Source organism: Chelmon rostratus, chromosome 14 (genome assembly GCF_017976325.1).
Source record: "Chelmon rostratus isolate fCheRos1 chromosome 14, fCheRos1.pri, whole genome shotgun sequence".
Lineage (NCBI taxonomy): Eukaryota > Metazoa > Chordata > Actinopteri > Chaetodontiformes > Chaetodontidae > Chelmon > Chelmon rostratus.
The window spans coordinates 8,078,793-8,092,739 of record NC_055671.1 but is presented as its reverse complement, the minus strand read 5'-3'; the positions used below and the strand labels follow the sequence as shown (position 1 = coordinate 8,092,739).

Here is a 13,947-nt window from a genome sequence, read left to right as displayed (position 1 = left end):
ATGAGAGAAGGCCCCCTTGTCCTGAGGCACAATCTGAACAAACACAGACGGTCATGTCACACTTTCATGCTGTCTTCAGTTCACAGTGAAGAGCCAAACACGAAGGTTAATTCAGACAGGTGAAATCACAAACATGCAATAAGTCGTGTGTTTGACGGCATTCAAAGGATTTCTGCGCCTAACTGCGAAAACAAGCTGAACCCAACACGGTAAAGAAAAACAATAGCACTGTAAAGCGGCGACATGCAAGTACACCGAAACGTACACACATTTACACGCAGACAGACCTGACACAATCACGCAGGTAGGATGCAGAACACAAGTGCAACAGAAATGCCACACTGCTTTGTCTGTTACAAGCTTTTTAAATGCTGGGCATGTACAAGACAAATCCCAAGTTTGTCTGTGGCTCCTCTCTGATTTTCAGGTTTTATATCGAATAAGAGCATCCTAACTTTTTTTTTCCAGGACTTACAAGGAAGGGCAACTGACATGAGGCTCTTTGTTGCTCATGGCACTCAACACACTTCTGACAAGCCAAGAAAAGTATTCTCAGCCTTGCAAAATACCTTCTTGTGCACATGAGGAGCATTTACAGGGAGAACAACAACGAACAACGACACATAGCTGGGAAGGTGGGAGCGGAAACGTGGCACCATGGATGACACACAAACTGAAGCTCTTCACTGGGGCAGTGATTTTTAAATGGGTTTACATATCATTTTATAATGGATATGGCACACAAAGTAAGTCATTTCCAAGCAGTGGAGAGGTATTTTTTGTATAACCACAGCACAATACTTTAATAAAAGTAATAACAATAATAATCGAATTGAATGACAGCATCACTGCCACCAACAGAAAATCCAATATTCACCCCTATCACAAATACATATTTCTGTCCACGGTGCCGTTTAAGGGGGGAGCAGCAGCAAAGATGATGCACGGCGTGTGAGCGTTGCAGCCATTTTGCGTATGTGATACCTGTTTGGGTGCGAGGTGGGAAGCATGAACTGGAACTCTACGATACACGTGTTGTCCCTCAGCTGTCGATGCTGAACGCTGTTCAGCTCATACGCAATGTATGCTCTGCGAACGTACACCTGTGGTTATCGGAGAAAACCACAGAAAATATTATTTGGATGAGTAAATCTCCTGCGTTTTAACGCTCTAATTATATTGAATTGAGTCAAGGCAAATTGATTTGTGGATTGAGGTTATTTCCTCTCACCTCAAGGGCAGCCATCCTGACTACCTGATTGCTGTGGTAGAAGAAGTTGGGCAGAACGTCAAAGATGGACGTTTCTGAAAGGATCAGTTTCTGGAAAAGAAACAAAGGATGATTGCTCATCTTGAACACTTTCTTCAGAGCATTACATAAAGCCACATTTGCTACGCCTTTATTTCCTACCTGCAGGTTCTCGATGCAGAACTGGTGGCCATACATATCAATGGCAGAGAGGAAGATGGACTCCACCTGGTTGTGCCGTAGCTCGTAAGAGGGGAGGTGGGAAGCGATCAACACCTGGGTAAAGAGGGAGGAAAGGTTAAAAAAGACTAGATAGTGACATCTGGTGATGAAGCTTCTCGTCAAAGGTCGTGGCTCTATCCACATTATTAAAACATTTGATCTTATGTGAATTAGTGGTCATGAAACATTGTGCCCTTATGTAGCTTTGCTATGAAAGCTTATTACAGTGTCTGTTTATGAAAATCCTACAAAAGCAACCCGGAGAAGTCTACTTGGGGGAAACCAGGTTTCTCAAATGCACTTGATTACAGGATTCTAGTTTGCATGACAGTTGCTGTATCTAACCTGGCGGGCACGCAGTGCCACTTTGGCGTTGGTTGTCTTGCTGAGCTGGGTGAGCTCCGTCAAGATAGCCATCAGTTCATCAGTTAGTGTGGGATCACGGCCACACAGCTGGTTCTAGACACAGGACATGACATTACATAGCATCACAAGATACCTAAAAACACTTAAGAAAAAGGAATAATCTCAGTAATGTATAGACATCATAAAGCAGCTTTCCCACTAACGCTGAGCTGCAACACATTACATCTAGATTTTACAGCAATCACATTCATTGTAAATGACCTTTCTGTAACAGAACCAATATGAATAAAATATGAATATGATGATAGAATATCTTGTAGTTTTGGTAGGGAAGTCTGTGTTTATCAGTTATTAATCAAAGGTGTTCAAATAGACACTTACAATGAGCATAGTGACCAGCAGGTTCTTCTTGGTCACTTGAGCATGGGAGAAGATATAGTTGAGCACATTGGCCATGTCGCCTTTGTTTTCCTCACGCAGTGCAAACACACACTTGTCATAATGTCCTGTTAACAAACCAACACAGAGGAGCTCCAGTCAATACTGTACAACAACAGAGATGATGAGAGTTTATTGTTAAAGAGCTCCACCAGGTGGACAGAATGAGTAAGTGCATGTGGCAACATGCCACCAAAATGAACTCTTGACAGCAGTAATTAAGTGTGTTGCCATTGTTCCTCACCATTCTGAAACTGGATCTCTACTTTCAAGTACTGCCTGAGCAAGTCCATCACCACCGCCTTCATGTGACCTCGGATGCCACTGCGATACCTGTTGGAGACAAAAACAGTCTGGTCTGACACAAGGAACAATGCAGCAATGTATTAAGTGGGCATACGGACAGAAAGCAGATCCATCAATGTGTGGCACAAGAGATCTAGTGACTAGAAAACAGCTAATATAAAGTACAACTAATCTCAGTGTTACATGATCAATGTGTGAAGTTTTGAATTGTGATGAGGCAGAGAGTATCATACTCACTTCTGTACCAGCTGAACAATGCTTTGTGTGTTCATAAAGAAGACTTCTCTCTCTGACTTCTTGTTGAGCGTAGCAGCATGGCTGTCCAGGATGTTTGCGATCTGGAACGAAGGGAGATAAACAACACAAGCATTTAATCTCAATAGCAGTGGAGACTCGTAAGAATTTAATCCCAGTGGCACTGATGACCCCTATCTGCTCCCATTATATCCAGAGTGAGATCCTAAATGGGTGTGAAATGTCTGATTAAAACACAAGCAATGAAACAAGACAAACATCAGAGGCAAAGCAAAATAGTGAGGTGCTCGACAGCAGCCGTAATAAGGATTCTGTGGGCACAGTTAGCATGGTGTGTGCATGTGTTGGTGGGTCACCTGCTGGCTGGGAAACTGGCACAGCACCGAGGTGATGTTGCTAGCATATTGAGCCATCTCCTTCTTGATGGCCTTCTCCACAGCAGGCGGGATGCGACCTGATACGCTAGTCATTATGTCTTGAAGCTCCAACAAGGGCAAAGAGGGATCGCGCATGGTTTTCATCAACCTTTCCACCCACTCCTTCAGCTAGGACAGACAGGGGAGACAAATATTTAATGACCTGCTTACAGTTGGAGGAGCTGATGTTGATGCGTGGGCGTGTATGGATTCTTACCTTAGCACTGAAGAAAGGCTCAGGAAGACAGTAGCCATTCATTATGTGAACAAGATGATCCAGTGTGTTGTGAAAGACTCTGTGCAGCTTCTCCCCTCTCAGAGCCACTGCCTGGATAGAAGGCAGAGCCCCTGTGTGCAGCTCCGCCTACAGGGCCAACAAAAATACTTATTACACACATTTTAGAGCATTGTTGTGCGTGTGCTGATGCTCCATATATAAGCGCTGTCAGTCATGTAGTCAAGTGGGAAGTAGTGGCAGGCTAACCTGTCTAAATGCCTGAATAATCTCAGCAGTACAAGACGTGGAGTTTACACATTGTTCTTCTTTAGTCATTGTAACCTAATCAGTAGTGACACATTTATCTGAAGTGGGCTCCTTCGACACCATGAACTCTGCGACCTGATTTTCTGACATCAGCTTGCATCAGATGTTTATACTAACACCTGCTCCCTTTAGACAGTTAAGAAACCATCTAAGTTGGCAGGCTCCATTTCCTGCCTCACTGATGCTTTGCCTTCATAAAGTAACTTAAGAAACTCTTAAAAATGCGAAGGTCCAAATAACTAATAAATACGTCTCATAGAGCACAGTAGGTAGAGTGCAATTTGAATGCATGCTATCCTAATCATAATAGCTATAATAATAACTGAATATGCAAACTGATATTCTGAATAAACAAAAAAAATATGACATGTTTTGGGTCATTTTGTAGGAAGGAAATCCTTCCTTTGCATAAAGCATATACAACACCCGTGTAGATTACATCATTCAGAAGCAGCAAGGTACCTGTTGCACTCTGCTTGGGTCATCCAGTTGCAGCTTGGCAATGACACAGCCAGGCTCCAGTGCTGCTCCAGCCCTCTTCACATAGTGAATACAACCGGACTCTGCAGCCGTAAGGGTCATTACCATCTTCATCACCTGGAATTTAACAAAGTTCAAAGTTTACATCTGTACAACTGGAACAAAAGTAAAGGGAATCTGAACCGATTCCATCTTTCTTGTGGACAAAATGAACATGAAATCTACCTCTATTTCAGCATAACACTGGCCAGAAAACACGTGTCCTCCATCCTCGACTGTGTACTGGATAAGTTTTCCTGCTGAAGGAGATCGCAGCAGAGAAGGATCATTCTCCCTTTCAAAAACGCAAGTCTTGTTCCCAATTGTGATGCGATACCTGTAGGGAAAAAAGATTTGGTTTTAACAGTTCCAGAAAGACTTACGTGCAACAACTAATTTCTGTTAACTGAGTCGCAATATTTCCAGGCAATGAATTAGCAGAATACAGGTGTGTCATTTCAGTATTGCATATTCATTCCACTAAGTTGCAGCTAAATTAGTAATGAGAGTTTCATTCTAAAACTTTGCTTCCTCTTACCTGTCCACCTCTTCCTTCATGTAGGTAGTGTAGCTGCTTCCATCATAAGACAGCAAAAGACCTCCATCACTGAGCCGATGGACGTCCACCTCAGCAGAGGAGTTGTTCATGATGACCACGTAGGAGTTGGGAGACTGGCGTGTCACCGTCAGGACATACTTAGTACCTTCATAGATCAGCTCCACATCCACAGTGTTGAGTAGTGTGTGTGCTGGCAGCACCTGTCCCCTGGTCAGAGAGTAGAGAGCGTCATGGTTTCCTATTCAACCGCTGCACACACTCCTCCTGAAGATCTACTGCTTGAAATGCTTTACTGTAACATGCCATATTTTTACCTTTCCAGAGAGTGCAGAAAGTTGGACACACTGTTCCTTAGATTGACATCTGCCACATGAAGAGCCCCACTCACAATTCCCAGCATGGTATCAGGACGCTCCGCCTGCGCATGACATCAAAAACATTAAATATTCAATCTTAAATTCAAACTGCACGGTGCTGCAATGTGTTACTATTATCTCAACGCTTGGATGTGGTGCGATTTCAGCACTGACATTATAATATGGGTCTGTACTTTATGTTTTTAACATTTTTTTTTCTCATTTAGCATCCAGTGGCTGCAGCTGGGACATCTCTGCATTCTCTGCATACCTGCATCTTCTCTGAGATAAGCCTGTCCAGCCAGCCGGTGTCAATGCTGTTGTGCTGAAAGCTTTCAGTCTCCAGCAGCTTAATGAGGTATTCCACTGTGGTCCTGAAGTCTCCTCTGATAGACAACTCCTTCAGAGCCACCACCATGTTGCTAGAAAAAGATTAAGACATAAATACGACTGTCAACTATTGAGGGAAAAACATCTCCCATGTTAAACACACATTAGCAATAAATAAATCAAATTGCTTGAGTACTCACGAGATGGCTTCTTCACGATTCTCTCCCCAAGAGAAGCAGTGTCCAAACTGGGAGTCAGCAAACTCATGCAGCCCTCCTGCCGCTGCGACACTGAAGTAGCCCCACACATTCTTATTGCTGCGGAAATTCAGCTCTTGCACTGTTCCGGAGCTTGGCTTGAAACCCTGCGATCACACACACACACACACACAAACACATTTCATCTTCTCCCAAACTGAACCAAAATCAGCAAGCAAAAACAGCCGATTCTGACATTCAGAGAAGTCATAACAAGGGGCTTTATTTATGGTGCAACAGAATCGCAAAGTGAAAATCTGAACAGAAGCAGGACACAAATCACAGACTTTGTGTAACTTTTCGCTGCAAATACTTTGAGCGCCAGGAGAGAGCGAAGCTTACCTCGTCAGGATTTTCACTGGTGATACGTGCTGCAATGACATGGCCCCGTGGGGAAGGGGCTGTCGATAGACCCTCAAAGTCAATGGGAGAGTCTCCCCAGGGCTGAACCCCATAAAGCATCCTGATGTCTTTGATCCTTTGAAGAGGAATGCCCATAGCAATCTGACAGAAGATAGCAGCATTAGCACAACTCAAGTTTATGCTTGGGAACTGGCACATAGACAACATTAAGGGACATGCTCACCGGTCAAGAACAAACAGGGTTACCAACATATTACAGCACATATATGGATTGTGATGGATTTGCTTTAATAAATCACATAAGTTTCCCCATTATGCTGATCTCATCTCAGTTTTCTAGACAATTTCTACACAACATATTGCTGAGAGATAGTGAGTCCTGTTGTTGCCTGGAAAAAGATACTCTAGTGCTCTGTGCCAGAGAGTGTGTCACTCCCACAGTAACACCCAATCAGCTTTCCCAGCAACACTGCCCTTCAGCCTGACTGCCACTGACCTATTTACACACAATCATAAACACTGCAGAACGGACCACGTGACAGAGTGCTGCCACAACCACTGGATCTACTACACAGTTCCTGCGTGCCGCCTCCTTCTTTTGCAGTCGGTTACCATGGAGACAGGGGGCCATCCAGTGCTGAGCGGTGAGGCGTGCTAACTTTGTCTGCTACAGGACAGTCGCAGGCTCAAACGTATTGCATGTGATGTAACAGAGCGTGCGCTTTCTGTCTCTGCAGACGCGTCCGGGTTGGACTGACCTGCAGTTGGGCAGCGGGCAAGTTGACGTCAGCCACCATCTCAGTACAGGGGTGTTCCACCTGCAGACGGGGGTTGAGCTCCAGGAAGTAGAAGCTGCCATCCTGGCTGTAGAGGTACTCTACGGTACCTGCACTGACGTACCCCACCATTTTAGCCAGCTTCACTGCACACTGAGGCGAGAAAACAACTCAATTCATATCAAGTTCCAAAAGGTTTAGTTTATCTGAATTTTCTTAGTTGGCCTTAGATCTCTATTTATCAGCTATATATAATGGTCGTACCCTTTCCATATCCTCGAACACATCAGAGGTTGCTATGGTAGCAGGAGCCTCCTCTATAATTTTCTGGTGCCGTCGCTGCACAGAACAGTCTCGACCAAACAGGGAAATGGCATTGCCGTATTGGTCAGCCAAGATCTGGACTTCTAGGTGGCGGGCATGCTTGGCTAGCTGCATGACGAAAATAGGTGAGCCTGGAACTTCAGCCTGGACCTGGAGAGCCAAACAGAAAGTAATTTCTTGCAGTCAATAAACGCACAAAAAACACTAAACCCAATAAATCCACTTTGGTGCTGCCATATTTTCCATTCGTGTCTCAAATAATCCATTCAAACCATGTTCTACAATGTGTTTCAAGCCCTGCATGATGTTTCAAATCGGATTTAGTCTGAGTTTTCCCTTACCTGTCTGAAGAGGTTAGGGAAATCATCAGCACAGTTGACTTTACGGATGCCTTTTCCTCCACCTCCCTCTGAGGCCTTCACCATAACGGGGTAGCCGACCTTCTCTGCAGCCTGGCAATGGAAACATAAAGCTTTCCAGCACATGCAAGTATGCACACTATACAACAGAACAATCAACGTGCATTTGGAATTATGAACTGTCAGATGACATGCTTACTTTAAGACCATCCTCCACATCCTGGATGCAGCCAAGTTCGTATACGTCAGTGGGAACGTTGATGATTCGCTTCTTTTGGTTGCTCTCTGTCCATTCGACTGTCAGGCCTGAGAAAGACAAACAGATAGCGTATTCACCGTGCATACTTTTCAGTGATATAGTGTGATTCTAATCATTTCTTTTTCTGAAATCTGAGATGAATCTCAGGAAGAAACACAGCATAAGTTTAAATCTGGGGGAATTCAAGAATCACTGATTGGTGATTAATTGCTTTTATTTTTTCAAACGCTGATCATTAACAGCCTCAACAGAAGATCATCTTTGGAGCACACACAAACTGTGACCTACCCGTGCCACTCCAAGGCAGGGTTGGAATGCCAGCTGTCTGAGCCACGATAGACGAGGCAATCTTGTCTCCTAGAGCCCACATAGCCTGACTCGGGGGACCTGAGGAAGGAGTAAGCAATTAAAAAAAAAAAAGAAAAAGAAATTTAGTTGAGTAAACTGTTAACCCTTTATCTTACCCTTACCCTTAAAGTGATAAAGTAAGAAGCTTCACTTACCCATGAAAGCAATGCCGTGCTTGTGAAGCAGCTCCGGGAGTTTGGGGTTCTCTGAGGCATGACCCCATCCAGCCCACACTGCCTGTAAGGAATACATGACAACAGGTAATCAATCAATGATCAAATGACTGACTACTAGAGCTGTGACGATTGGTCGATCAATCGTAAGAAGATCAAAAGGACATTAACTGCCAACTATTTTGATGATCAATTAATCATTTCAGTCATTTCTTCAAGCAAAAATGCCAAAGATTTGCTGGTTCCAGCTTCCTAAATGTCAGGATTTGCTCCCTCTCTTAGTCATTTATGATAGTAAATGGCTTTTGGACTGTTGGTTGGACAAGAAGCAATTTGAGGATTTTCAGACATTTCATAGACTAAACGAGTAATCAAGTGCAGCCCTACTAATTACTGTAATGTAATGTAATGTAATTATTAAGTGTGTGGTGGTACCTGAACAGGTATGCGTTTAGCAATGTCAAGAATGAGCTCCACATTGGCATAGTTGTTGTTGTTAGTCCCTCCTGGCACAGGCACGTAATGATCTGCCATTTTGATGTACTCTGTGAAAGACAGAAACACAGAGAACCATTTTTTTCCCCAATTAATCTTCATCATTATCGCACCTACAAAAGTTCCTCACTGGAGAACTGTCTTCTGAATTAGCTAGGATGTTTGGGTTGCACGGCAAATGAGCTGAAGGGCATACATTTTCCAGTCCTTCATTCATACATGTTGAGATCAGATCATGCTAAAGCCTACCTGCGTTGGCCTTCAGGTCCTCTGGGGTCACCATTACAACAAAGCGGATTGCCCTTTCATTGCGAAACATCTCATAGGCCCAGCGGCGGATGGAGCGCATGCATTTGACTGCTGCAATGCCATTGTTGGCAATAAGCACCTGTAGAAGCAAAATAGTTGAGTTACAAATGTTGTTTTTGCTCACAGAAGTTTAAATATTTCATCAATGATGGCTGGTCTCAACATGACACAGATACTACTGCGTTTACAATATACACAAAATTATATAGTTAAATAGTTGTTGGATTTCATAGCTGTGTGATAACAAACACACAAGCAAATCTGGTTTGTTTCACTGGTTTGAAAGAGGTTGTACATATTATTGAGGTTCATTTCTGAATATGACGTGAGGGTGCTCAATAAAAATCATCACCTTCTCAATAACCTTGTTGCCACCAAAGCGGGTGACAAATTCAGCAGGAGAAGCCACGGTGAAGTCCCTCTGGAGATCAATGCGCCTGCGATCTCTGCCTTGCTTCACCAGGTGCAACCCTGACATGCTTGGCCTGTTTTAAGTATTAAGAAATACAAAGAATGCATGCAATGCTTGACACCTCTATTCGGTAGCTATGCTGATAACAAGTTCTCATTTTTGGCTATGCAAGTCTTTCAGCAGCAGCATTAAAGACAGTTTATGATTACAGCCCAGAAGATAAAAAGACACTGATATCACCTCATATTGATAACAGACTGATTGATCTAAGTGACAGAGGATGTGAGTACTGTCCCTTATCTTAAACTTTACAGCTTCCCCTTAATCCATAATAACTGTAAATGTTAAAGAAGAACACTTTTTACAGACTGGAATAATTCATGATTTTGGAATAACTGTTAAATATAACAGCAAAAGTAAAAGGTCTACGGTCTCTAAGGTCTCGTATAACCAGTGACAGAGCAGAACACATTGTGCACAACAGGGCAGACGCTTTACAGTCTGCAGACATGTTTACATGCTTGGGCCTGTGCCTCACACAGACTTGCAGAGCTCTCTGAATCAAGCTCCTCCCCACTGGGAAGCTATAGGAGGAGTGGGTAGTACCGAGGGAGGGACATGACTATCAACTGGAGGGTGTGGCAGTGCCTGGGCTCGTTTGGCTGGCTGGCTTCTGTGGCCTGATACTGCATTATTGCATCACTGTCGGGGTTGCCGGCACAAGGCAAATGAGTCCCAGCTGAATAAAGGCTCTGATTTCAATCCAGCTGTAGAGCTGCAAGAATTTCTTCTGTCCTATGAGAGAGAAAATTAGGGGGGTGGAGGAGGCAGACACCCCCATCCAGTACATCCAGTTTAAAAGCCATCACAGTTTCATTCAGTTTTTCTTACCTCATCCTCTTTCTCCTTGTGAAACTGATCACACAAACCCAGACTGAACAAAGCAATTACTGATAATCCAGAAGATCCTGATGTCTTCTATAGCTATTGCTGTTCTAAAATAGCATGTTGCGACAAAATCACAACCTTCCTGACTAGCGCACAAAGTTAGTCAGCAAGTAGAAAACACCACTATGCTCATGGTTGGCTGCATAACATCACAACATTTAGAAAATGTGCAGACAAATGTAGAAATAGTGGAAAAAAAGCAGTTTTATGCCACTTCGACCAACTGGGAAGGAAGATGTCCATAATTATGGTGAAATCTCATTTGAATCACAAACTCAAATCCTCTGTGAGGCTTTAGGGGAAAATGGGATTTACAATCCCCAATCCATGAAAGTGACGGTAAAATGAAGGGTCTGGGGAGCCAAGTGAAAACCCTGGAGCTGACAGAGAGACTAAAAAGTGCTGCAAGTTTTGCACAAAGTTCGGTCTGTACTGAATAGCTACTTTTGACAGAGAATTTCTGTGAGTGAACATTTTGCCAGCTTTCCTAAGCCAACATTCTGAAGTGTATTCCTGCTTCCCAGGCCTACCTCAGGCCTCAGAGACACAGAGAAACCCTTTCGCAGTGTGGAGCTAGTGAAACCACATTTTTCACATGTGCTGTGAAAGGGGTTACCCGGGAAAGGAGGGGTACACAGTCTGAACAGAGTGTACTCATTTTGGACTACAGGCCCACTGCAATAGGACCAGTCTCAAAAAGACAGGATTTGAAATTGCAGGTGCCCTATCTGTATGTCACATTTCTATGCCTTATAGCCACTAGGAAATAATCTCATTCAAGGCTGCTAAATGTAAGGTCTTAATGTCCTAACATGTAAATTCAATGCATCACTATGTGTATACGTGTTAATGATGTTGACTGTAACACCAAAGTTCCCCAGCTGTGGATTAATAAAGTTTATCTTATCTTATCTTATCTTAACAACTGAATAAAAGTAAATAATCCAAAAGTACTTAAATTGCAACAGATATGACTCATTTAAAAGAACTTGGAATATTTTCAAAGTTAGGAAAATATTCTAAATAGCTTCCTAAATGATGTTAATATGAATTGGTCTGCATTCCTGAGAAAGGAAAAGTTTTCTAATAACTGAATAAATCATCACAGATAAAAAAAGAGACTAGAGGTGATACAGACAAAGTAGGTTTGGATTCCTGACCTTAGATTGTGGATGGGGCCATCGATGTGGTCAAATCCAGTTTCATAGGTGCTGTCTGAGCTACAGGAGGATGGTGACAAGGACCGAGGCTCCTTTTCCTCCAGCTGCATTTCAGGCTTCCCTTGGATTTCATCCTCCGAGTTCTCCTCTGACACTGATCCCACCATAAAGTGAGAGTGCAACGCTGCGACAGCAGGGTTCTTCTTAGCAGCACCATCCTGCTGTGCCATGGCTGGACGACACGAACAGGCTGCAAATACTGGCAAGAAATAAAACAGCGGCAGCAACAGTTATAAAGGAGATACAGAGTCCAAATATCAGGGTACAGTCTGACACAAGATTGACTTGGCTGGCATGTGACGCTGTTTGTCATATTGCAAAAGTGGGTTACATGAACTTAAGTATCTTGATAAAGCAGCTGATGTTGAAACACGTGGCCTCACACTGGGAGCATCAGTACATTGTGTGCAGGTTCTGAAAAAGGCACCATTACTGAACACACCAAAACAGCTGTACATTACAAGTGAAAATGGATGAAATCATGCCAATTGCATGCAACGCTGGTCATACTGTTACCAGTATTCAAACAGACAGAAGAACCTGAAGAACAAAATAACCACAACTTCATGAAACAACACTTCCTATGTGAAAAGCATATATTCAGTTTCACCCTACAAAACATGTGTAAATCCTTCCTTTTGCATGTGAGATACACCTAAAGTGTGCCTGCCAATTCAAACAAGTGCACACAAAAAACACCTTCAGCCATTGTTGCTTTACAATGTGATGGTTGAGGCATTTGTATGACTACAGCTTTAGGTAGCATGCGCTAATTTCAGAGATGAGTTTATCGCAAAGACAAAGACAACATTACCTGCTAGTACTGGACCTCCCTTTCTTATTAAGAAGCTGAGTTACCAAAGATGTCCTGCACATTAATAATTAACATCATCCTGTGGAGACAGTAATATATCATTTAACTGCCACGCTGCTGTCCAACCAAACTCTGCTTCTTTGCGTCGCTAGAACTACATTTCTCCACCTGCTCATGAAACAGAAAGAGCAAACTCTCAGGTGAGGCACACCTTACCTATCGATAGTTGCTTGCGGGACCAGAAAAACAAGCCGAGCACTGCTGACAGGCACACAGCAAACGTAAGCCAGGGGAACATCACAAAATGATAACTGCTACCGAGAACTACATTTAGCCTGCTAGCAGACCGAAACCTCTGCCATGAAACATCTTAATAGAAGGCATAACGTCTTTTTGGCCAAGGTTCTCGTTAAGACAACTGACTAGCATTACCTGTCAAGTCAACGCTAGCTTCCTACCTCAGCAGCAGCCACAGATAAGCTGAGGTGCTGATGCTAATAACGTAGGCGTTAGCTAGCTTACCGGCAGAAGCTAATATATCGCCACAGTAACGGCGCTAATACTGCCGAGTGCACTGCAGGTATACTGTACTGCCAAGTGGTCGACAGCGTATGGACGGAACTAATGATAAGCAGACTTGTGTAACATAATCTGAGATAAACATCCAGGCTAGCAACTCACCGGTGGAGATGAACCGAAACGTAATCCTGAAAAAAAAGTTGAGTCCAAGAGATCGATAAATTAAATGTGTCTATCAGACATCTCTGTTTCCAGTGATGATGAAAAAATCACATCATGATGAGGTCACACAGCTCCAACAGACGCTTAAACAGCAGAGAGTGGGGTGATGTGATGATGCGCAGGCAGGTTACTCCTGGACGTTGACCTCTGACCGCAGCTTCCGCTATAGAAATGAATTAAGTAGAAAAGCCTCCACACCCAAGACGGTACACCGAGGACTGTGAGGAATTCAATAAAAATTGTGTCAACATTTTATATAACATTATCCGTAGTATATAATATGATATAATAGGAAATGAAATAATTGTTAGAAGAACGAAATATAGTGGATTTGAAAGTAATACACTTTCTTCTCCAACTGAAACGAAATTAAAACTCTCAAACTCCTTTACTATTGTTAATTTTCCTTTAAAATTATTCAAGTATTCTTTAAGTGTTGTAGAAATAGTAATATCCCTAATCAGTCCTAAAAAACTCCTTGTGTTTAATGAAATAATTAACAATATAAAACAACAACACCAATATACACCACGAGATTCACCATGTAGTAGTGCCATTGTAGATATGTAATTGGTGATAGTACAGTACT

At 43.0% G+C, this 13,947-nt stretch overlaps 1 protein-coding gene across 4 annotated transcripts in view; it reads right to left on the bottom strand.

Annotated features, from left to right (window-relative positions):
- Positions 1-13,421, bottom strand: part of acaca (acetyl-CoA carboxylase alpha) — a 32,575-nt gene extending 19,154 nt beyond the window's left edge. For 2 of the 4 annotated variants that reach the window (XM_041953014.1, XM_041953017.1), the window contains exons 1-27: positions 12,834-12,910; positions 11,744-12,002; positions 9,576-9,708; positions 9,164-9,302; positions 8,855-8,964; positions 8,402-8,483; positions 8,187-8,285; positions 7,839-7,945; positions 7,622-7,732; positions 7,221-7,430; positions 6,939-7,109; positions 6,160-6,321; positions 5,761-5,924; positions 5,502-5,652; positions 5,189-5,292; positions 4,854-5,081; positions 4,502-4,652; positions 4,259-4,393; positions 3,470-3,616; positions 3,193-3,381; positions 2,819-2,919; positions 2,520-2,608; positions 2,219-2,343; positions 1,817-1,930; positions 1,412-1,525; positions 1,232-1,321; positions 985-1,103 (exon numbers count right to left, since the gene is read on the bottom strand). In XM_041953014.1, the coding sequence (XP_041808948.1) occupies positions 985-1,103; positions 1,232-1,321; positions 1,412-1,525; positions 1,817-1,930; positions 2,219-2,343; positions 2,520-2,608; positions 2,819-2,919; positions 3,193-3,381; positions 3,470-3,616; positions 4,259-4,393; positions 4,502-4,652; positions 4,854-5,081; positions 5,189-5,292; positions 5,502-5,652; positions 5,761-5,924; positions 6,160-6,321; positions 6,939-7,109; positions 7,221-7,430; positions 7,622-7,732; positions 7,839-7,945; positions 8,187-8,285; positions 8,402-8,483; positions 8,855-8,964; positions 9,164-9,302; positions 9,576-9,708; positions 11,744-11,973 (3,575 nt within the window). In that variant the 5' untranslated portion in view covers positions 11,974-12,002; positions 12,834-12,910. Of the gene's footprint in view, positions 1-984; positions 1,104-1,231; positions 1,322-1,411; positions 1,526-1,816; positions 1,931-2,218; positions 2,344-2,519; positions 2,609-2,818; positions 2,920-3,192; positions 3,382-3,469; positions 3,617-4,258; positions 4,394-4,501; positions 4,653-4,853; positions 5,082-5,188; positions 5,293-5,501; positions 5,653-5,760; positions 5,925-6,159; positions 6,322-6,938; positions 7,110-7,220; positions 7,431-7,621; positions 7,733-7,838; positions 7,946-8,186; positions 8,286-8,401; positions 8,484-8,854; positions 8,965-9,163; positions 9,303-9,575; positions 9,709-11,743; positions 12,003-12,617; positions 12,754-12,833; positions 12,911-13,298 lie in introns of those variants that run through there. The other 2 variants (XM_041953015.1, XM_041953016.1) reach the window with 2 other exon arrangements.
- Positions 13,422-13,947: the final 526 nt, after the last annotated feature.